We start from the raw sequence: 25195 nt of genomic DNA, 5'->3' as shown, positions 1-25195 counted from the left end.
CGCAGGAGGAGGAGGGAACGAAACGCGTCGCCAAGACTCGCGGGCCTTCCCGCATCGCCGCGACACGCCACAAAACTGGTCGCCTTTTCTTGCTTATAAACAGTGCGGACAACCCGGGCATCAGCCACCGGCCCTCTTCCACCTGCACTGTTCCCAGGTAAGCGCCGCCTTTGGACGAATGCGCTTCGGCGACTCGGTCGCACGCTTCGGTCAGAAAGATCGTGCGCGACGCGTAGGGTACTGTTGCAGTGACATTCCGCCATTCGTTGCACTACCGCGAAAAGGACGCAGGTTACACTGGACGAAAAGAAAAAAAAAACTATTTTAAAAGGGTTCTGGCTAGTTGGAAATACATACCGCGACGCAGCGCGGAAACCGACAACAGACAAAGAAAAGAGAAAGGAAAGAAAAGAAAAGAAAAGAAAATCTAGCATTAATTGAAACGACCCGTACTTAAATATTAGAGGTTAATTATATATTAAGTATGCACGTTCTTAAAAGCTGATTTTCTGTGGCGTTTCCTTTTGTTGGGAATGCATATTTAACTTTGCGTCGTTTCCATTACGGCTAATTGGAAGTCAGCGCTTGTGTGTGTCCCTAGTCTTTGTTGACGTTGGTTTATGCGCTGTGTGGCGGTAATTGCAATAGCCCTTCTTTATTTTCCACTCCCTCTTCCTCTTTATATATACTATTTGCCTAAGAGAGAGAGAGAGAACGTTTTTAATTAATCAACGCAGGCAATTATTATGTCGAATCAAGCGATTGGCTCGCTACTTCAGCTGTGGTACTCGCTCTTTTAAGCGAATTTGTGAACTCAATGCTGTGAAACTTTGCTTGGACTAGACACGAAGACATTGAGTTTCCGCTGCTCAAACTCTACCTGAGTTCAAAATGTGGAGTTATTTGGGACATACTTGCATCCAATCACGGTTTTGATGGTTTCAAATAAGACCCTAAGATCTAGGATGTTCTGCGATACCACCCTTTAATTTATAAATACCTATTTTGCCCAACATAAGTGTTACGCAACCCTTTATAATATCGTAATACACACATCTGTCGCTTCTAAGCCTTTCTACTTTACTAAACAAGAGCATGTTCTTATGCTTAATTTTTAATTCATCTGTTACTAGTCCATCTTTCCACATGAAAAATTGCGGCGGGAATCCTGTTCTGACCTACATTACCTTGTGGATAATACCCACCAAGTGGTATTTTTACGGCAATAAAATAGAAACAAACTAGGAGCGGTACCGACATTAGATCATTTGGATTGGACACTGGATTGGATAAACATAATCGAATTCTGGTCATCACTGAAGGCGTGTAAATCTGTGGAATACAAATGTACTTTGCCATTATTAACCCTTTCATGCTAAGCACCTTTGCAAAGTTATGTTTTAAAAGTGGGACCATTCCAGAAAATTCACTGTACCGCTCCTGTATGAGCCTTTCAATAGGCTTACAGTATGAATGAATAAAAAAAAATGTAGCGGGTCGGTGTTGTTACTGACACAAGCTGGTAGCTCGAGGAGATTTTTTTTTCTTGAACGAAAAAGTGAAAAGTCAAGAAAATTGATTTTTTGATGACGTTAGCAACGCCGGTAGCAACCAGCGGCACCTAACAACGCAGTTAGCATCCCTTTTGCACGCACGAATTCGTTCTATCACTCTTTCCTTGTAAAAACGTCTAAAGAAAGGAATGACCTGCCATCTTCAATTGCACCCCTTGCTAATGCCCTCCCTTTTAAAACCGCTGTTGAGAATTTATATCGACCTTATTGATTGTATTTTTTGAATACTGTATAATAATGTATAATATTGTGGTACTTTGTCTGACGTGTTTTGGTTTCTTTCTTTGATTTTTGTATGTATTGCTGCCATTGTATGTCCGATTTTTCATGTATTTAAGAGTTTTTTGTTGTGATAATTAAGCTAACAACCCCTCCCTTCTGTAACGCCCTACGGGCCCTGAAGGTATTGAAATAAATAAATAAAAAAATTTTTCTTCGCACTGAACTGATTTTAGCGCCGCTTTCTTCTTGTGCAGCCCCAGATTGGGCCAACGCGTCATCATGAAGCTCCTGGCTATTCTGTTGGCCTCAGTAGTGGCCAGCGCCCTCGGTGCGCCCCAACAGCTGGGTAAGTGTCTGCTCCTCATCGCCTATATGTGCGTATTTGGCGACAATGGCGAATGTTAATGCGATATCATTAGTACTATGATGCTGCCGGGCAATTTTTCATCCAATTACGCACTTTCCGCAGCCCATGTTCATACAAGCCGCGCCTAACAACGCAACAATGGTTGAACAGCCGTTCGTAATATTCGACGTTCGTTATAAAGCACATGCGCATTGCGCTAAATTACACTACATACTTCTCCACATTAAAAGGTAGCTAAGCGGGTTATAATTATAAATGCTTCTAACTATATATATATATATATATATATATATATATATATATATATATATATAGGTCGCGGGTTCGATTCCCGACCGCGGCGGCCGCTTTTTTGTTTTCTGATGGAGGCGAAAAGCAAAAACGCCCGTGTGTGCGAGATTTCGGCGCACGTTAAAGATCCCCAGGTGGTCAAAATTAATCCGGAGCCCTCCACTACGGCGCGCCTCATCGCCTGCGTTGCGTCGGCGCGTTAAACCCTACAATCAATCAATCAATCAATATATATATATATATACATATATATATATATATATATATATATATATATATATATATATATATATATATATATATATATATACCGATTAATGTCCGAATAATCAAGAATGTCCGAAAATTCGGTCATCATGTAAAACGCTATTGACAGAAATAATATTGCATATAGTACCAGCACAAGGTTTCCAGAAGCGCTTGGTGTTGAACACAAAACTGGTCGGCGAACCGCAGGCCCACTCTATTTTGCTTTCATTGGCTGAACATATGCTACAAGAGTCAACGTCGTCGTCGTTTTAATCACCATCATCAGTCCATCAGTGTATTCTGCAGATTGAAGGCCTCCCCCATACATCCTATCGCGCGCTGTCTGAATCCGTTGTTTGCAACTGATATTTCTTATTCGATTCGTCCATCAAGGACCGGCTTTTTCCTACATTCAGCCTGAATGCATACTTTCTTGTCGGCAACGCTGTTATTTAGATCGATACTGCGTTACTTTCTACTTCAAATTCAGAGCATTGCAGGATTAACAAGTCCACATTCAAGTTTGGTCTTTCCAAACAGTTTTGTGTCTCCCGGTTGAAACGGAAGACACGGTGGTCGCTGACGGGCTGGCAACAATTGTTTGTAACTTCTGCAGAAATTAATTTCAAATCACATGAAAATCCTGTCAAAGGAAGAAGAAATGTTCAGTTTTTTTGTTTTTTTTTTCACAATCATACGTGAGTCTAAACTACCGTTCTTTTGCGATGCTAATCACCCCCCTACCTCCCCCGATTCTGAGCACCCTCCCCTACTTTCGGTAAAAAAATTTGTAAAAAAGTTCGCATGCGAATCTAAGCACCACCTTTTCTGAGCAACCATCGCAAGGTGCATTTCAGTCACGTGGGAACTTGTCCAAATTAACGTTGTGGCGAAGTACTTTATGAAGTTTTCAATTAAAAACCACTCAACGGAACAGAAGACGACCTGCTGCGGGACGGGATACTGAAAGCGGCCGCCCAAGCGGCACAATGGACTCGAATGGTAGTGAGGGTGACTGGGTATCAGACGTAAGCGGTGGGTTCACTGTCTGTACCTATTTTTTCTTTTGAATGTTCGCCAAATGAAACATTATTCTTTGCGCCCGTCTTGTCGAGATACGGTCAAGAACATAAAGTGGAGGGGGGGGGGGGGGGTTAGCTTTTTCGAATCTAAGCACCCCCTTCACTTTGAGCATCACGATGGTGGAAAACTGGGGGTGCTTAGAATCTAGTAAATACGGTACGTTTCATGCGGTGCTCTATAGAATTGGGATCACTCACTGGCAAATAACAATTTTAAAGTCAGTAATCTGTATCTTTTTGTAAATTTTTTTGTTTGTAACTTTTTCTCTCTAAATTTGTCTGCTTCGTAGAAGAAAGTAATTGTCAAGAATAGATTTTTCCTCTTACTCCTCCTTTTTTTTTTAAACGAATGATGCAGCTTTTACGCAGGATCAGAATGAACAATTTGTTCGTTCCGAGGTATATTTGTGACATCTTCATGGAACGTTCAAGGCAAAGCTAAACACATTTGTCCACAAACGTTCACCTCCACACAAAGCGAACAGGGTTGCTGCAAAGTACAGTTAAATCGTCGGAATTATATTCGAGCTATGGCTTACGAAAATCGGCACTTCATAAATCATTCTCATAAAAAATTTCTTCCAGGTGATACAGTGACGCCGTCATCGACAACTCGTGGTTCAACCTCGTCTTCATCGCCAAATGCGACATCGGCGGCAACGTCGACGACTACCCGTTCCGGAGCAACGACGGAGCGCGCGCCCGTAGTGTGCTACTACTACGGCTGGGCAAACACGAGGCCCAATCCGGCAAACTACGGCGTCGAGGACATCCCTGGCGATCTGTGCACGCACGTCAACTTCGCCTACGCGGGAGTCGAACCCGGTACTTGGGAGCTCAAGAGCGAGGTGCCCGAGTACGAGAGGAACAGGGGTGAGTGACCGCGCGCTTACCGCAGCATGGGGGACGCACGTGCTTTGGTTGTGCCCTGCGAAAAAACGCCTGGTGGATTTTCTCGTGTTAGTGTCGCTGTCCTGCAGAAACCCAGTCAAACCCATCTTTTATGTTTTCATTTGGGCATTACGATGTCAGTCTTGGCTCAGACCTGCCCCTTTTAAAGCAAAGCTTTACTACTATCGTCCAGCGGTGTCGCGAAGGATGCGTAAGTTAACCTTTTGACCGGAGACACACCCCCGGTGACACACCCGTCGAAGCGCATCGCGTGATTCACCGGGCCCGCTGTCGCGCTGCGCACAAGGCCCCATTTTAAGTCGTCCGGATCACATCGCGGCCGCTGCCGTCGCGGCGGCGACGGAGCGGCCCTTCAGCTGATCGACAGCAGACCTAACCTGCAGCCTCCCACGCATGCGCCGCTGAAGCGTCTCGGGCGATGTGACTCATCTTGCGCTGCGTTCGTCGTGAAAGAGGAACGCCGCGTTCGCCGAGAATGAAAGCGAGGCCGGGCCTCCTTCTGTGAGCGTTGCAAGAGACCGAACGGCTTTGAGCCGTGGTCGGCCATACGGCTACATCAAAGGTTAACCAAGCGAAACCAGGACTCAACCAGACTAAGCCAAGCTTTTGGTTTGCGTATATCCAAAGTTAGCTGAGCTAAGCTGCTTCCATTTTTGTTGTTGTTGCCCAGGCCTCTCTTTACTATCGCGTAAAGCAATAGATGCGGCATGTCGGCAAAACTTTCGCGTCAATACGCGTCGCTCTGTAGCAGCGAAAGCGACAGAAACCACAAAACTATAGAGTGGAGAGCGCGCGTGGAGAGGGAGCTGTGTCGCCATGGAGACAAGTCGAAGCGCGGATCGCCAGCTTCGTGTGCCTTTGCGGGCCATGTCACTCCCGCCACCGCTTGTACGTGTTGTAGAATTGAGTCTGCAGCCAGAGCTGCCGGCAAAAGAGGCAGGAAGGGAATGACCGCGACGAAAGGCCGACAGAATGCCGTCAATGCAGGGCGATTTTATACAGGCAGCTTCATCCTGCCAATAGTTGCGTTCATTAACGACAAAGTTACTGGAAAAAAATCAAATCTGCAATTTTTTGTACTCAACAATTTATAGTTTCTCGGTATATCCAAATGTAGGTAAGTGACGAGCAGAAAAAGACAATTTACACACTATTAAAACGTTACCGAGAATTAAAAAAAATAAAGCTTGAACCATCAGGCTGAACTCGTTTTTAGTAATTTAGCGAATTACGTAGTCATTACCGATAATTTTCGGCATTCTCTACCACGAACCTCTAAGCTAACAACCTGTGATGAACTCTTCTAATCTAATTAAAACCGTCATTTTTTGTAGTCGGGCACAATTAATGCAACATGTTTCAATAAAAATATATGCTTCAGAAAAAGGACGTACGCTACGTTGCTAATGTCAATGAGCTCACAAAGTAGGAGTTACTTTCTCGTTTCTCTAGTTCACCGGTTCACATCATGTATGAATACTTGCTTTCGTGTGTGAAGGCAAATTAATTTATGGTCTCTTTCATTTTCTTTTTTGGACTGCTCAGAACTGCTCCTGACAAACTTCATGTTTTTTCGCCGGTAAATTTTTCTATTTCGAGAGCAGCCCGCGAACTGCTCAGAGCAGCCCACTAACTGCTCGGAACCGCTCATACCTGCTCAGGACTGGCAGATAAAAGTCACCACCAGTTTCCTTGAATTACTATGTCTCCGGTAAATTATTGTCGAATATTCGTTCGCAAGAAAGCGCTTCCTACCTTCTCGTACGAATTAAGGACGACAAATCCTCCATCATGCCCTAGCCACTGTACCGAATAAATTATTTTTTAGAGGTACGTACGGCTCCTATCTACATGCACTTATGCAAGCTTGAAAGCGCGTTTTCTGCAAAGGTTGGTTTAATTTTTAGAAAAGGGTATGCGTTCATTACATTTTGTTACGATTGTGTGTGCGTGTTTTTTCCCACGCTTCTACTTTACCTGGGATGTTAAATTCAGCCGTATATTATGCATTTAGTGCTCGCTAAAAGAAAGGTACTGTAATTGACATATCTTATTTGTCGTAATTTGTACGCTGTAGGTCACTCTTGAGTAGCGGTATCGGTTGCTCTTGGCGCTACAGTTAAACCCGGATGTAACGAACCTCGATGTAACAATTCCTGGATTTAACGTAGTTTTTCAATTTCCCATTTCCACCTTCATTGAAGCTCATGTGTTTGCGACCTCTAAGTATACTGGAGGAGTTGCGACGGCTAACCTGGATGTGACGAATTCGCTACGCTAATGAGTCAAGGTTTCTTGCCCTTTTATGAAAAATTGGCTGGCGAAACGCCGTAATTTAACGAATTTCACCTGCACCGCAATCTCTCGTGCGTTTCCACGTGTGAGTGCGGTGTCGGTTAGGTGCTAGGCCTACCTGTCGGCGTATAGTCGCGTGTGTCCCCTGATATATGTGGTGTGGGTTCGTGGATGATTTCTGCTACCTGAATACGAAAAGATATGTCTTTCCAAGGAAAGCTCGAAATTTTAAATGCCGTCTCCGCCGGCGAGAAAGAAGAACGCCACCGCCCGGTACAGTGTCCCAGCTAGCATCCCTTCAACAATTTTGACAGCACAAATTAGCATGAAGTTTGCGAAAAGGCGCCCTTTCAGCATAAGTTTGGTTCTTGAAACGCATTAAGGCACCGAAAAGTATCAAAAAGCAAAAGTTATACTTAGTTATTGTTAATTCGGGAGCCGTGTAGTAGCAGCTAGCACAAATCACGCAGTTTTTCAGTGTGAAATATATCCTTGAAGAAGGGTGAGTTTAGCAGTACTGATGTCTAGCATATTGGTTTCGTGTCTGTTTCATCGGCGCGAGCATTGACTCGAAACTTGCATCTAATGAAAACCTGGATGTAACGAAAAAATGCTAGTTTTTGTCAGCTTCGTTATATCCAGGTTTAATTGTATCTATTTTTTTTTTTTTTTCACTTTCTATCGTGGCTTACCCTCATGCTTTTCTCAGCGTAAATTTCACTTAACTCGTGTAAGCAGTGTGCCGTGTTGCCGGCGCTTCTAGATGAGGGGTGCTTGTAGTAACGCTCGAATACAACAGAGATGTGCGTGATCGGCCTCGTTTCATCGCCATCTCCTCCCGCCACTTTTCGCAGAGCTGTTCAAGAACTTCACGGCCATCAAGACTCGGTACACGCAGCTCAGGACTCTCCTCTCCGTGGGCGGCTGGCAGCACGAGAACGGCGTGTTCTCGGCGCTCGCTCGGAACGAGCAGAACAGGGCGCGCTTTGTCGAGAGCGTGATGCAATGGATGAAGGACTACAACTTGGACGGAGTGGACATGGCCTGGCCTTTCCCGGGCGTCGACTACCGCGGCGGCTCGCCACGCGACAAGGAAAACTACGTTGCCCTCATCAGGGTGAGGAGGGTGGCAGGGAAATCAACACCACCCTCGTCACAAGGTCCGGCTAATGCACCAGGGAGTAAGACGCGATTGAGCCCGCGACTTAGAGGGTGGCCGAAAGACTAATACGGTTGAACGTCGGGTTAGTTAATAGCTCGAAAAGAAAGCAGCGCGATGAGGAGGAAGGTGCTCTTGCCATGCTATCGTTGAAATCAGACAAAATGTGGCTGCACGGATCACCACAATTTCCTCAAGGTTGAGCCGTTTTGCCGAACGAGAAAACGATTCGACTTGTCGCCTACAGCGTTGATAGGTTACGGCGCATTAGAGACGGCTATTGCGCCGCAAAAGCCTAATGATTTCTCTCTCTCTCTCGGTTTATTTCGATGCGTGTAGAGGAAATCGCCCCGGTGAGCTCACAACTGCACGTGTCTCTCTATCCCGCGTACTCGTGCCCTCACATGAGGAAAGCGTTGGGTGAAAATATCGCAAAGAGTAGCAATTCTTAAGGCGTACATTATAGCAGCCAGTATACAGCTGCAGCGTCATGGCCTCGAGAAATGGCTTGAGGCGCTTATTAGACAAGACGAATGCATGAAAATAAAACAAGGCCAACGCAGTTTGCAAGCCCGACCGCTTCGAGCAATGGGAGAATACGTCAGCAAAAGCTATTGGCAACCCTCTGTGGTTACAGGATGATGAGATAATCGTTCGACGAGCTACATAGGACTTGATCTTCTGACCAAATCGTGTAGACAGAGATTGAATCGTATGCTAAAACCTTTAGAGGTGGCCTAATGCAGTAAATAGACTTTTCAGAAAAAGATTAAGGGCGCTTTAAACTTTTCCTCGCTGCCCACGTTTTCAGCGGGGAGCTTGAACGTCTGTCGTGCGCTTCCCCCAAGGTACTGATCGACGAATGATTGCCCACGCAAATCGGTGATGATAAAAATCTTCTATATGTTCTTGCAACAAAAAAACGATGACTCCGAGACAACCACTGCCTGGATTCCCGCTCAGCACACCTGTTATTGCGTCGGTCTAATCGCAAGTTCACAGAAGGCGACCTTAGTTCTCAATTAACCGATGCTGTTGAGGGCGTTTACGCCCATGCATGCATGCTGGGCGCAGGCATAAACGTTTCACACGCCGTGCCTTTCCCCATATGACTGTCAGTCTCAGTATCCTATGCATGTCGAACTCAGCCATGCCCAACGTTTGCGTTCTTTGTCATTCAGGAGCTGGCCAACGCATTCGAAGGAAAAGGCTTGCTACTGACCGTCAAGGTGCCTATCAGCGAAGAGCAGCTTAACGCTGGATACAACATTTCCGAAATTTCGAGGTGAGCCCAATGCCCTCTTGCCTCACGCTGAGAAATTTCATGGTGCTACACCAACGTACGAACGATGTTTGTAGCTCCAATGCATGCGCATACCGTTTACTCTGTTTCGCATTTATAGTATCATAAGCGGTTGTACTCCTCATAGCGTAACAAATTTAGTACTTATAATGGGTGCTACGCTCCATTAATAACACTCCGCAAAGCATCACACTAAACTTCTTAATAATCCATGACCTGTTCCGTGTGTGTAGTATTGCAACTAGTCGTATCCTCGGTAGCACCACCGACAACCCGGCCCTCTAATGGTCATTACGTTCTGGTATTTACAGGTAACAACACATACTGCCGAACTTCGTTCTGTCACGCAGGCAAGAACGAGGCGAGGTTCTTGTAGGAATTAACATTTTTTAGAGCAATCTCTTGTGCTCCCAGAAGAATATAAAGAATACGCAAGCGTCGAAAAAAGCCAGCAGAGTGACCTGGGGCCGTATTCTCGTGTTTGTCCGTTTTGAAAACGTCCCTTTTGCGTCCGTTTTATTTTGACGTACTTCCAGTTGTAGGCTGGCTTGGGGTTTACTTTTGCGCAACTTTACTTGCAAACAGATTTTAAACGACTAAACCTATATTAAACTACCTTTCATGTGTTTATTGTTCCGCCATCGAACCAACAACAAAGCGACGAAAAATCGTCTGCTCATAGCCGCCGCTCATAGCTCCGCCGTGCTTGCATGGCGTCACATCCGGCTGTTCGCTTTTAGCCAATCAGGGCTTGCTCAAAACGGACACTTTTGAAACGGACACAAAACGGACAAAACACGAGCATACCGCCTCTGCACAGACAATCGTCGGCGAATCGAATGGCGCGGCGTTTGCCCTGTGAGCGTTTATCCCAGCACTGTTCCTTCCGAAAACATCAAGAACACCGCCGATGAAAAAACAGTCCAGCCTGTCACGACAGGGCGAAACGATTTCCCTATCAAACAAGAATGTCCTGCGCGGCACAGGACGAAAAGAGCAAACCAGGTCGAATATGATAAGCAAGCTGGGCGCTGGTAACAAAACATAAACAAGACATGTTCGCGGCACTATTACTTGATAAAAGTAGCACATACAGAGGTTTCAGAAGATTCTTGCCTAAACAACGACAGGCGCTAGCGTGCCGCGGCACGCTGGTTCCTTCTTCGAGAAGGAGCTTGCCAGGCAGCACGCCTGTCAATAGTGTATGGCCTGGCAGGCCGTACTTTTGAAGAAAACAAGAAGCTGGGCGAGTTGGTTTGTGTTTATGCTTGAAAAGGCGCAAAAAAAAAAAAATTGGCCGGGTATCTGCTCCTTTCGGTGCAAATGCCGTCAAAAGACGATAGTCTTTATCGGCTTTTGCGAAGTAAATGCCCCCCTTCGCTTTCCCGCTCACCTCTCATGTTGTTCCTCTTGCGTCGCGCTCCTCCCAAGGTAAAGCGCCAAAGGTTTGCTTAAATCATTTTAAATTTCCCGCGTTCCACTGCTCCAAACCGGGTGTCTCGATACGAACGCTGCCGTACGGCGAAGACGCGCGTTAATCGAGGTGCCCTACTTCAACGTTTATACAACCGCGTTTCCCTACTCCACGTGCGTTGCAAGCAGAACGCGGAACCTATCTAGTGGAACCTTGCGTAACTGTTGCCGGTTGATTTCTTAAAATGGCGCCAGAAGCTATAGTGGCGCAGGCGACAGCAGGCGACGGCGGAGTGAATTCTTTTCCTGCAGTTGATGAAGTATTTAATTTCGGAAAAGTCACGCATGTTTGATTTTTTTATAAAGGAACACTGCAAATATCACTTTTGTATTGATTTGTTGTCTCATATTTGCGTAATGTCTTGTTCTTCTTCAACAACGTTGACAAGTATGAACATTAAACCGGACATAGACGGGTAGATTTAGCTGTGACTATATAAGACTATTGCGCAGGCATTCTTTTGCTTTGGCCGGGTGGCTGAATCGAGTCACAGACAGACAGACGGACACAGACAGACATAGACAGACATACAGACAGACCAAAATTTCTGGGTTTAAGTAGCCCAAGAAAGACTATCGTCTTTAAAAATGGCATGGACAAAAGTTGAGGGGTAAACAAACAAGACGCCACTCACAACTCTGACAACTCACAATGGTCCGCTTCAACCTCCGCCCGTGTCTTTTTGCGCATTTTCAAACATGAACTTTTGATGCATGTCTCATCGTACAACGCTCACAACAAGCCTCACTGGGGGCTACGCTTGCTGTTGGGAGAGGATGTCACACTGGTTCGATCACCTGCCGCGACAGGTTGAAAAGCAGAAACGGTCGTCCGTTTTCGGGGCGCGTTAAAGAGCCGCAAGTGGGTGTGTGTCCACCTCATAACACCAGTGGGTGTGTGTCCACCCTCAGCCACTCGCCCTCATAACACCAGGTCTTTCGCGCACCAAGTTCGAATTGTCCGTTAGTGGTGCACTCAGACACACTTGATAGGAACAGCTACTGAATTCCTCGTAGCAGTGTTTCACTCTAACTTACTATTTTCTCTTCGGCTAGAAACAACAAAAACACTTTTAATAACTATGGGACAAAGTGCAGTGTAATATATTCTGGACTTTGGAAAATTATAAAAAAATTATTTACAGGTCAATGCCGCCTGTATATAACGGTTCTGTTAAAATACAATGTAGTAAACCACATTCCGTTTTTTTATGCTTTCCTTTCCTTCTTTCTATCTTCCTTTTTTGTGTTTTTGAAGTGGCGCTAATCGGCGTATTTTCGCTTCTGTTTGTCACTCTTCGCAGATACGTCGACTGGATCAACGCCCAGGCTTACGATCTCAGGGGTGTTTGGAATGGAGTGACCGACGTTCACACTCCCCTCTACTCGAGGTCCATCGACGTCGGCGACCAGAAGACCCTGAACGTGGTACGTTTAGTCACAGCCACAGTCACTTCACCATCTAGAAAATAACTAGCTAGGCTGTATTGCAGGCCCCGATTTTGTTCTTATTTGACTGCACTGTGTTTTCCGGCCCGCTTTGTTTATTTTTCGTAAAGCTTTGTTTTCGTTTTGTTTTCTTTTTGCGCATTCGGCACTAGTCAGACTTGAAATGGCCCCCTAAGCTCAAGCTAAAAAACAACTTATACTTAATTTCATAGAATGTAAATGACCCCTAACTAGGGGCGCAACGCGTTGGAGACAGATCGAAGCTGCTCGAAAGCGTAAGGCGGGAGCGGATCGTCAAGCAAATAGTCTCAGGCGTTTAATAGGGCAATAATGCTTTCGCGTTCATTACCGTTAACAAGAGCGCAGATGTCGTCTGACTTTTTTTTTCTTCGCGTCCACTTCCGCTGTTGTTTCGGCACTCTTGACGCTATTTTGTCCTGTTTTGTCTTCGTTTTTCTTTTCTCCTCTCGCGCTCTGTTCACACTCAGCTGTTTTCTCCGCAGAAAGACGGCCTCGCCCTCCTCGTGAGTAGCGGTGCTCCCAAGTCCAAGGTGGTGATGGGCATCGCGTTCTTCGGCCGGGGCTTCACCCTGCTCGACCCCGAGAGGCACGGCCTCCACGCGCTCATCAACCGCGACGTGCCTCCGCGAGCCGGGCCCTTCGTGCGCAGCAACGAGGTGTTCGCCTACTACGAGGTCAGTCGCCGCTCTGATCGCAGCGATCCGTAGTCACAAGGCTAACTACTCTAACGCGGAGGTGCAGTAATAGAGCTACGCTGCCCCATTAGAATGATCCAGTGCGCGTTAAAACGTCGAGTCGATATAAACGAAGAAAGAAAAGTCGAAAGCACCCCACAAACAGGTCGCGAAAAATCAGACGTAAACTCAACTGACGATATTCTCAATTGGCACCACGCCATAACTTAAAGCTTTTACGTTTACTTTTGCTTTTATTACACCGTTTCTCTCGTTTTCTTTTTGTTCAATATTATATCTATCACGTGTGCTAGCATATTATTTGTGATTCGCTTATTTTCCAGCACGGTTTTGTATGCACAGTTTCTTGCTCTGTAAGTATGTCATACGTAGTGCGCTTAAGCCCTTCCTGCGACAGTTTTGTGAGAGACTGATAGAGGGTTTCAATAAAATAACTGCTTTTAAGAAATTGTGCGCTGCGCGTTTTTTCTTGTAACGCGAAAGATTTTCCCGCTCGTTTGCAGAGGCGCGCACGAATGCAGCTAACGTAATACGCTATAGGTGAAGTCATAGAGCTGCGCCGTTGTTTGTTCCAGATCTGCCTCAACCTTAAGGGACGCTGGACGCGTGAATTCGACGACGAAGGCAAATGCCCCTACGCGTACTACAATGACCAGTGGATCGGCTACGAAGACCCTGTCAGCATTCGCCAGAAGGTACGCAACAACTCACTGACTGCTGTCGGATCTGTGGCCAAAGAAAAGCCAATAACGGGCACATCTATATGTCTGCTCAGTTATAGTACTGCCTTTACTTTCGGTCATCGCGGATGCTAGGAAATTTGAAATGTGGGTTTTGGCACGATGAAGCTACAACCGTGTTTTTAAAACAAAGTTGGCAATACTGAAAGAAAATTACAAGAGATGGAAGAGGAAGGGGGAGACGGGTCACAACAATGTCGGCGTTCAGTCTTTTTTTTTGGCGACTGGTACACGTATAACTGGGGTGCGATGTTTCACGCTAAGTGGATTTAACCCTCCTGGCAGCCTACCTGCCAGATCATATACAGATCGGGGATTCCTGTTATGAGAAAACGACCTAGTAATGCGCGCCAGAAGAAACAAGGCTTAAGAAAGAAAGAAGAGTTGATAGCAGGCTAAAGCCATGTGTACTTGCAGGAATACGAAAGGCGACAAAAGCGAAAATGAGCTGACCAAAGAAAATACACCCCATATACGTTCGGTGGGCTCAACATTCGCGAACATTTAGAAATGTCTAATTTTCACCTTATGCATACAAAGCGCCGGAAAAAAAGTTCATTTTTTTTTCCCCCTCGCTTCATCGTTCAGGTGGAATTCCTTCGGCAAGAAGGCTACCGGGGCGTGTACGTCTTCAACAACGACTTGGACGACTTCCGAGGCTTCTGCGGCGAGACCAACGCCCTACTCAAGACCATAAAAGAGAGTCTCTACGGAGAAAAGAACGAGGTTTCGGCTTGAAAGGGGTGGCGGCCATTTACAGTCAAGACAGTGGCAAACTAGTCACAACGCACCTCTGCAAAGAGGTAAAAGTGATGCAAACGTTGCACGGGTGGTCGTGAAGAATACGGGTGTATAACCGTATACCTCTTGCTTTGTTGCCAATAAAAACCACCATGGAAGCAATTTCTCTCCCTTTTACTTTAATTTATAAGGCGTTTTCTTGTGTATTATTACGTCATATATATAATTAGATCACCCTCCTTTTGTAGCGTGAGCTACACTGGCCGAGGTTGAGCAGTTTCGCGTGACTCCTGGAGAGCCGTGATGCACATTCGCGAGGAGCAGTGACGTCACACGGCGCACAGAACGTTTCTCGCTGCCCGGCGTCTCTCACACACCCCACGCGCCCAGCGTCTTCGCCAACCTCCGTCCCGCACGTGGCGGCCCAGTCAACTTGATGATCATGCGAGCGGTGGCCGGGTGTGGAACCGATGGCTCGTGCGTCGCAGCAACACCGGCGTGCGCCTGTGGAACCAGCTTAGCTCTGGGATGTTTGGTGACTCTGCGCCGGAGCCGCTCGATAAATATACATGTGTCACGTAATGCGTATACCGTGTGTGTGTCATTGAAGCAGCACTAAGCATGATAATCGAGCTAATCCTAGACAACCAGGAAAGCTAAGAATAACCAGCTGCACCTTAGCTCACGCTACGTATATCCTGATATAGCCGAGCTAAGCCACTCCTAATTTTAGGGGCGAAGCTCCTCTTGCTTGGGCCCTGTCCCGGCCGTACACAGCAGCATGATGATGATTGTGGCAGGATCCCCCTAGGGATTGGCCAACCAAAGATTGGCCGAAGAGGTCATAACGTTCAACGCGTTCGTTGCTACCCAACAAAGAGGAGAGGAAAAAGAAGAGCTTGTCGTTCGTCGCCTGCGAGCTGAAGACTCTTGCTCGGGCCCTGTCCCGTCCCTCGTTGCTGCCATACACAGTGGAATGATGATGATTGTGGCAGGATCCCCCTAGGGAGTGGCCAACCAAAGATTGGCCGAAGAGGTCAAAACGTTCAACGCGTTCGTTGCTACCCAACAAGGAGGAGAGGAAGAAGAAGAGCTTGTCGTTCGTCGCCTGCGAGCTGAAGACACGTACCGGGGGTACGCGACGCAAGACGCTCTGCAGAAGGCGACGGCCAAGGTGGCTAAAATGTCACACACCGAATTCGCCAACTTACCCATGGAGTTTTTCATAGTGCCAAACAAGCCCTACATAATCACCACAAACATCGACGTCGTCGACGGGCTTGCCAACGGAGAGGTGAAAGCTTTATGTGATGTGTGGGCAAATGTTTCATGGTTTTACCGATAAGCATTTTAGCTTCGCCCCTCTCATCATCATTCAGTTCATGGAGATGGTAGGATTTTTTTTATAAAAATCAGCCGCAGTGCTTAACGTGGTAACCGGGGTGCTGAGATGCTAAACACCTTCATATTAAAATTTCAACTTCGAGCTTGCTCATTGGGTATTTAAAATTGTTGAGTGAAAGCAAGACGGAGAGGAGGTGGGTGAAGGGTGTGCTTATAGAATGAAGAAGCACAACATATGACACTTTTAAGTGTTGGTGCTTTCATCACTCTTGCCATTTCTCGCGTATACCTGTGTACAACAGGGACACGGTCATATATACTCCAAACAGGGCGGCGGGGCTTCAAATATTAACGTGCATGTCAGTTCTCATAACAAGTTACCACAAATTTTTGCATTGTAACTTTGTACAGCTCATGCCGCATCATCTGTACAATGTTATTCAATGCAGCGACAACGCTGCAGTTCTGCGCAGCACGGTGTCCTGTGCTAATCTGTGCTGTCCCGTGCATAATAAACACACACTATACAATAAAGCGGTATGTGGTTGTAGTTAGTTTATTAGGAATGACTTGTTAGGAATGACTTATTAAGACAACTATACAATAGAACGGTATGTGTGGTGGTTAGTTTATTCGAAACAACACGACACAGAACGACACAAATGTTTTGTCACACTGTCGGACACACACAACACCGCGACAATAGTGTACGGAAAGGAGCGAACACAAATTCCATTCAAGCGTCAAAGCTACAACACTTCGGCTATAAGGCGCGCCGTCGTGCGGTGCTCTGGTTAAATTAAGACCACCCCCTGGAGATCCTAACGTACACCGAAATTTTGTTATCATGGGCGGTTTGTTGTTTTAGCCCGAAAGTGTACTGCGCCCGGATACACAAACATTTCGCCGACGTCATATCCATCCCGGAAGTGACGCCAGTACAACAGAGCAAGCAGCCTGTAAAGGGTGCACCCCTGCACGCAGGGTCTTCTTGCGGGGAAGTAACCTTTAGCACATAAGAGTACGTTATACGTAGGCTTGTTCGTTTTCGGTTTTATATTTTAACACGACAGTGCTTTATGCCGGCGTACACCAAGATTTCGCTGATGTCATATCCACCCCAGAAATGACGCCAGTACACATTTGCCGAAGCGACCAGCCAGCAGGACGTCGTTCGCCAAGCACACCCACAAAACAGCCTCCGACCCGCAAATTATGCTCAGATTCATATTTCGCTGCACATTTCACTTTCGTGTTTTACCGATGCCTATGACAGAAAAATCAACCAAGGTTTTTTTGCTGTTGTTGTTGTAGTTGTTGTTGTTGTTGTTTCTTCACTGGCGCCATAAAAAAAGCATCAGCGGGGACCGGGAATATGGCTCGCGAAGTTGGTCTCTACATAATGAAAGAAAAACTATGTGACTTGTTTAGAGATTTTCTTTCGTCTCTCGTGCAGTTAGAAAGCCAAAATTACGACGAATACATTGATTGCAGGGGACCCAGGACAAGGTGTGCTCCCTCGCCGCTTGTTTTATAACCACTATAGGAAAGATGCCGGAAGAGAACGGCGTGCACCACGTCCATCTCCAGGTGCCGCGACACTGTGAATTCGAGCCCGTACTCGCAAAGTAGAAAACTGCACTTCGCTGCAACTTCCATCGATTTTGTCGAATTGCGTGTAAGTAACTGACCGTATAAACTCCGCATGTGCAAGAATGACATGGTACGCGTATACGCAAAACAGAAGCTACACAGTGAACTCGATGCACAAAGCTCGCAAGGTGAGAGGTACAGGCGTCATTGCCAAAGCGCTAACAACTGGCCGTCGACGCACTTGACGTGGAACTTCTCCATCGGGGCGATTGACTTCTTGCAGCTCAGCCAAGCAGTGAAAGCACGTTTGTTGGCCAGCGCCTTTTCGGCACTGTCGCCGCCTGCTGCCGAAATTTGCTTTTCTTTGGAGAGGGCCCCTGAAACAAGTTTTTCGAGGAAAAATTGTTGAGAAACCGTACGCGTTGTGGTTGAGGCGTAAGAGAAGCACGCAGATAGGAAATTAATGTCCCCTCTAGTTATTTAAGCAGTAGTTATGTGTGCGATGACATCCACGGTGATGGGGGAGTGCTTGAAGATGTTGCGGACGTGGAGAAGAATTGGAGTAAGGAAGCGGATGGGAAGCCCTCCTCTGATGATGAGGTTCACCTTGCTCTTACCCATACCATTCCTTTTCCTTGATATAAACAATCCCTCCACTGCAGGCGAAATGGAGAAATAATGGCGCGAAAATAAATAACCGAGCAAAATGCTCATGTAGGGATCTACTCCCACGTAGAGAATATTCCCCCTACCTACTTGAATGGAAGAGGAGGTCCTCATTTTAATTTCATAAACACCCCGTACCCTGTCTCCCCGCAGCTGCTGTAGAACAGAGCTACAATTTCTTCTTTTAAATGCAGAGCATTTGTATAACTCACGATGTCACCCGTGCGTCGGCGTCCGCAGCAGCCAGCCTCCCCCTACACTATAAAAAGAAATAACAGTTACCGGCGCCTGGTTACGATCCCACGACCCTGCGGGCGGAACGGAAGGTACATGGTGCTCTACCCACTGCGCCACAAAGCCGACACAGAATGAAAGGCTACGAACGCGCCTTATATCCTTGACTCATTCAAACTACACAACGCATTCACTACCTGTGGGCGGAACGCGAGGTACATGGTGCTCTTCCCACTGCGCCACAAAACCGACAAAGAATCAAAGGCTACGAACGCGCCTTATATCCCTTATGAAAATTTCTATGTCCAGTCAAAAGACAGTCTGCGTCCCGAAGGAAACAGACTGCGTGCGTCCTGTGTGTTTCCTCTGTGTTGGAATTTCGCCACCGACTTTCTGCGTACTCCAAGTGTCCCGTGTGTTTCCGTCCTCCATGCGTCCAGTCTATCTCCCAAAGGCAACACAGACACCATACGGCCTTTGTGTGTCCCCTATATGTCTTGAAGGCAACAGACCGCATTCGTCCCTTGTGTGTCCCCTGTATTGAAATTTCGCCACCGACTTTCTGCGTCCTCCAAGAATCCTTTATGTTTCCGTCCTCTAAGTATCCCACAAGCTTCCACCTTTTGAGTGCCCTTTGCATGCTGTCAAATAACAGCGCCCAACAGCCAGCTGCATGTAGAAAATGTCAGCCAGCTCCACAGTCACTGTTTCATGCTGCAGCTGTTTCTGTAAGAGCAAGCTGACGAAAATCACATGAATCACACGACTCTTGCAAACCTGACTATTTTATTCAGGTTGGATCCATACGTGCTGCTGCCGCCTGCCACACCAGGTGTCGCCTCATCTTCACCCCTCACAGGACGGGATAGCCACTGCCACGCTTGAACCTGAAATGACAAACGCATTGATAGCATATGAAGGGGTTTAAACAAACACGTCTCAAACATTTGCTGGTTATGCTTATAAATATAAAGGAGTGTTCCCATACAAAACTGAACCAAGTATCCTGAAAGAGAAGGTACAACTTCTAGGTTGCAAAATTAGCCACAAAATTTAGACCACATAAATTAACTAATGAGCTTACGAACATCAAATATGACATACTGTTACATAGGCAACACAACCCAGAACTAAGTACTGTTTAGATTCATGGCCTCATGACGGGCATTTATACAGCCTCGCAAGAACATTTGAGATGAGATTATTGCAGCAGCACTGTGGGAACAAAGCAATATGGGGGGGGGGGGCAGGGAAGGCAACATAAAATTGCATGAACATGCTAAGACAGGCATTGATCAGTCGTCATCATAAGTAGTTGCTTGTGTCTATGCGTTCTTTGGAACCTATAAAGGCAGCAGTTTTATTGTGCATTTCGTTTACGAGACAGCACTTGCATTGTCTAGTTTGTTTGTCTGTGCTTGCTTACAAAAAGCAAAATGTACATCACCATGAACTGACCAACCTCTAGGTTGGCTCCTCACTTCTTATATTTCCTTGTGTCGATGGGTAGCAGACACAGGAACAGAAATAAAAAACAACCCTAGAAAAACGTGGTGGATAGCACACTTGCACCCATCATTGCACGCGTGCCACGTGGTCACTCATCCCAACAGATGTACAGTGCACGGAGTGACCCCCAAGCAGCGAAAGCTGGGCGTGGTCGCTCTGTACTTTGTGAAAATACAAGCTACTAGAAAGATTTGACAGATAGCACAAACAGTGCAGGTGCGCCAACTTTGCACCATGGCACGAATTTTTCAACGCACAACAGAAAACGCACCGGTATGTCAGTGACACCGTGGAGGAGAAATTCGAAGACAAACCAGGACATCAGTGACAGTGAAAGGGTTAAAGCGGTCGAATACAGCAAATTTAATTTCAGGGTTTATGCTTACCAGCAATGAGGACAGCTACCGCAGTAACTTGAGCCGACTACTCTGTAACGTGCACTCAAATGCTAAAAACACACAAGCATTTTTGCATATGTTTGCACACAGAGGATTCATACTGTTCGGAAATAATGCAGGTTTTTCCTACTATAAACATCATAATATTGCCCCCAACCACGCCATTTGATTTGTTTACAAAATGTTTTGTTACAAGCACCTGGCCACACCCTGCAATCTTATCCTTTTTTAAGGGAACCGTCTTTTTCCCCTTTTTCCTTTGTATGCTGCACCAGCAGTCCTGTTTGATATGGAAAGGGTGTTGCTTTGCGATCCCTATCCTAGCTTTTCCTGTTTTTTATTGAAAATGTTCTCGATCTAAATGAATGAGTGCAAAAGAAACCCTGCAGCATTCAATTCGCCAACGCTCATCCATGCACATCCCTTTGCTGACTACTTCGAGGTTTGTGTTTTTTTATGTTTACTGCGGAGCACAAGTTTGCTCCGATAATCTAAATTTTTACAAAAACCCTGCATTATCCGTGGCTACATAACAATATTCCAAACAAAGTCTGATACACAAACCAGAACCCCCCACAGCTCTTTCTTCAATTGCTGAGTACCCTTCTACAATTGATTGATTGTAGGGTTTAACGCGCCGACACAACGCAGGCGATGAGGTGCGCCGTAGTGGAGGGCTCCGGATTAATTTTGACCACCTTGGGATCTTTATCGTGCGCCGAAATCTCGTACACACGGGCGTTTTTGCTTTTCGCCTCCATCAGAAAAGCAGCCGCCGCGGCCGGGAATCGAACCCGCGACCTCGTGCTCAGCAGCGCAACGCCTTAGCCACTGAGCCACCGCGGAGGGTACCCTTCTACAATTCGGACCATCATTATATTTGCTAGAGTAAATAGCTGTTCGGGGGGGGGGGGGGGGGGGCTACGATGGCCAGTGAGACTCATTACACTACATGAAACACAGTGGCAAAAAGGCACGCAATACACCCTTTTCACTGCTAGGCACAAGTTGCATCTAGGGCATTGAAGTGAATTCACCTAAATTCTATTTCTGGGTGCATGGAATTGTTTCACTCATGTAATGTAATCCATAATATGACTTTTGAGTAGAAGTCTAAAGATCTAGTTCATCTGTAATAGGCGGTAGAAGAAAAATCCCCACACACTGTCTGTGGGTACCACGCAACTACCACAGTGAACAAGGGTGACAAAGTCGTTATTAATTAATTCATGGAGCAAGGACGCAGCCCTGATGCGACAAAAAAAATAAGAAAGGTACCAGGAAGTTTCTCACCCTCATCGGTTCCTCATTTTTTGCCCCATCTCTGCAATGTTCTTATGTCTTAATATCACTAAGGTACCACAAGAATGCCACAATGGTTTTCTATGTTTTCATGTTCTCTCAGCCTTCAAAATGGAGATTTTCATGCATTTCACAGCCGTAATGAACTCCACTTACAGGTCGTGCAGGATAGAAACAGGAGGCAGCCAATTCTTCTGGTAGCTCACAACGTACATCCTCCATGTCAAACACCTGGCCCTGTAAAAAATGGAAGTTCAAGTAGTAAACAAGCCATAAATATGCGGTATAATGCCGTGAAATACTCGCTCTGACAGGGCATGACAGAATTTCTTTTTGTAGGTGCAAAAAAGGCACCTTCAGTTCTTTCAAATTAAAAAATAAGTACAGTGCTCACTGATTGAAACGCAACACTGCGAGCGCGTGGCCGCCAATACATGCAGCGCCGTCCATGGACGCTGCTGTCGCTGACAGCGCACCGCTGTCGCTGCGGGGAACCACTGCCCCGCTTATTGGCAACCGGAAGCAGCAAGCTTATGGTCAAAACACTCTCATCCTCGTGGTATACCACAATGCAACACCTAGCTTCCACGGGCGTCCACTGGCGGCGCTGCATGTAGCGCAGGCCACGCGCTTGCAGTGTCGCGTTTCAATCCGTGAGCACTGTACATACATTACAATCCTTACAAGGCTTTCAGCCATACTTTAAAGGAACAGAAGCATCCTTACACTGAATTAATGTTAAACTAAGCCTATTAAATATCCCTAGGTGGTAGAAATCTGTGGCCCCAGATTTCCACTGTGCAAGCATATTCTCTGGTCCAGAGGGTGCGAAACGTTGTTACGGCTTTTAAAGGAGCCATGAAGAGAAAACACAAGTTTGGTTCATTCAAAGGATTTCGTTGCTAGAATCATGCTGACACCATTTTTAACACAAACTCCACTCAAATAAGCTACAAATTAGGAACAAAGGAAATGGCCATGCGACCCACTAGCTCATTTCCCGCAACAGAACCTATGTCATACCAGCCAGCTCTGCAGTTAGCGGAGGGCGGCAACAGCAAACACAAATTAGGCAGAGGCTATAAGCTTGCCGAACGAACTATTTGCGCTTAAATTTAGGGCACATTCTTTTTACAGTAGTAAGAATGGTGGGGCCAACAGTAAAGGTTAGGAAAGCACACGTAAGCATAGAAGTACCGATGCGTACTGCTGTTGGTACTGCGCGCACTATGCTTGGTTTAGCTGCACAGGACTGCGGGGCTTTGGGGTTGCCTCGGACAACAATGGCCAATTGACACAAGCAACAGTGTCTTACGTGACCATATTTGTGGAGCGAGCACTATGTTTCACGAAATGATTATTTTCTCGCTGAACAAAAACAAGCCACGTTTAAATACGGTAAAAACAAAACAAAAGCAGAAAGTGGCTTGCCACGGTATGGTGGCACCATCTAGGTTAACTAACGGTAAAGAAGGTTTCCCAATCGGCTGCAGAGCGGTCGGTTCCTGTGATGCAGACCCTGAAAATGCACGATTTAGTGGGAAAACCAAAATTTTAGCTTCAATTAATGAATTTCTCAGTGAATAAAGCATCGTTTGCATTTGGACAAGTGCTGGGGGCACCATACCACACGAAATCTTTCGAATAACACAAACTTGTATTTTGTCTTCATGGCGCCATTACAATTCTCTCCGAGGCACATGGTGAACGTCTCGGCGTGCCAATACCTCCAAGGGGTAGGCAAGTTGAAATGCTGACGAAACGAAAAAACAGGATGGCGAAGGAGCACGGTGGCAAGCCCACGCCCTGTTTAATCTTTTTCGCACCGTGATTGTATCCCCATCACATGCATATTTGTAAGAATCAACACGTTTAACCCATGCTCAACATGTTACGGTCAACACAATTTATGCAAGCCAGCCACAAATAATGTCACACCAAACAAGAATTTCTGTCTGCTCATGACGATGCTGGATGAGCTTAGGAAGGTGGAAAAATTTCTTGCATTAAAACAGTGAAAGCTGCCCTGTGACTGCACCAGCAATGCAGGCTGGAACAGCATGTTTTCAAGCTGCGACGTCTAAACAACTATCTGGTCAAATGTTCACTGCCTAAAGACCTTGTGCATGTGGTACTACTTATAAAGTTGCTAGCAATGCTTAAATGTCGAAAATTTAACGTATATGCAACTCTTACGTATTATAACTACAAATGTAATGCAGCCTCCTTGCATTTCTTTACCCGTAAACGAAAACAACCCGTTAGAACAATGCTAAGCTGCCTACGTCCTGTAAAAAAATATACTGTGGGTCAACTGCCTCCTAAAAAAAAAATCGGGGAGTGGGCGTTTTGCTTTACAACCATTAACGCAGTTGTCTTTTTCTTTTTTTTTTCTTTTTTTTTTTTCATGCAACAAGCTTTAGCGTCGAATCCACCCAAGCCAAGCGGCGGCCGCTGGGCCGTCAGCATAATATTTTCGTTGCCGGCAATGGCAAGGGGGTCGATCACTCACACAGCATACTGGCCGCCGCTCCTGGAAGCTCATTATGACTGCGCCGACGCAGCCGGTAATTTACAATAAAAGAAGCGCGGCGAGCCGAACACCAAGGAATATACTCAACACGTTTAACAAAACAGCACTGCGGCAACGCGTAATAAAATTTTAACACGCACCACGATAAACAATCACTTACGGCAGAACACGCAGCATTTTTCCCACGTCGCGTCGACAGACTGGAACTTGCAGTAGAGACTCTTGATTCACGTAGGCACGCACAACTTGTCAGGTATTTTGTCAAATGGCGACCTCGATTTGCGTTTGCTACAGCAGCGCAGTACGGCGACGACACAGACGCTTTGCCAGCACTCACGATGTTTCAGGTGGCACAAGAGCACTAACACGTAATATTACGGCAGGAGGAGCACGTAGTAATTCACGTAACACCAGCAAATCGAAAACAAACCACCAAAACCACGCACAACGAACAAACTACGTCCTTTCTTGCGCACCTATAACAATGACTGCATATATGCTAGCCTAGACTAGACTTATTACTACAGTTGGCTATCTAGCAGTCATAGAGTTTTAGCAGTTACTTTCTTCCTTCATCATCACCCCTGAAGCAAACTAGGCAGACGCCATTATAGTATTTTGTTAAAGTTGATAACAGCAAACATATATATAATGGCAGTATATTTTCTTGATGCGAGCAACGTCTTTTGTTGTCGTAAGTTGTTGCTACTCAAAAGCGAATAAAAATGTATTAACAAACGAAGTTATTATCATCGTCATCTACATCTAGATTGACTGTTTTGTGTTTTGTTCAGCGTCCAAGCATTCACCATTCACTGTTTGTGGGCTTTTCACAAACAGAACGGCCGCATAAAAAAATTATTCCCCGCAGACATACGCAAACACACGCGCACACGCATACACACACACACACACACACACACACACACACACACACACACACACACGCGCACGCACGCACGCACGCACGCACGCACACAAAAGCACCGTGCGTCAAATCCACGCAGGCAAACAATGGACCTTTTTCCAGTAGCGATCTGCGC

General features: G+C 46.1%; 1 protein-coding gene and 1 long non-coding RNA gene across 2 annotated transcripts; one reads left to right on the top strand and one right to left on the bottom strand.

The window, feature by feature from the left end:
- Positions 1-14735, top strand: LOC144169997 (endochitinase-like). The gene is made up of 9 exons (XM_077699488.1): positions 1-157; positions 2051-2142; positions 4371-4658; positions 7847-8109; positions 9333-9436; positions 12232-12355; positions 12880-13071; positions 13668-13787; positions 14421-14735. Exons 2-9 carry the CDS (start codon positions 2076-2078, stop codon positions 14568-14570), a joined length of 1308 nt encoding a protein of 435 aa, XP_077555614.1. The 5' UTR covers positions 1-157; positions 2051-2075; the 3' UTR covers positions 14571-14735.
- Positions 14736-19174: 4439 nt separating this feature from the next.
- Positions 19175-24942, bottom strand: LOC144169999 (uncharacterized). The gene is made up of 3 exons (XR_013322551.1): positions 24313-24942; positions 21776-21856; positions 19175-19297 (listed from the first exon to the last, which is right to left on the bottom strand). It is a non-coding gene; the product is annotated as an uncharacterized LOC144169999 (long non-coding RNA).
- Between the last annotated feature and the right edge of the window lie 253 nt (positions 24943-25195).

This window comes from Haemaphysalis longicornis, unplaced genomic scaffold (assembly GCF_048455015.1).
Source record: "Haemaphysalis longicornis isolate Haplotype H1 unplaced genomic scaffold, Haemaphysalis longicornis Haplotype H1 scaffold_2, whole genome shotgun sequence".
In the NCBI taxonomy this organism is placed as follows: Eukaryota; Metazoa; Arthropoda; class Arachnida; order Ixodida; family Ixodidae; genus Haemaphysalis; species Haemaphysalis longicornis.
Note: the sequence above shows the minus strand (reverse complement) of the source record. Positions and strands in the feature narration are given on the sequence as shown.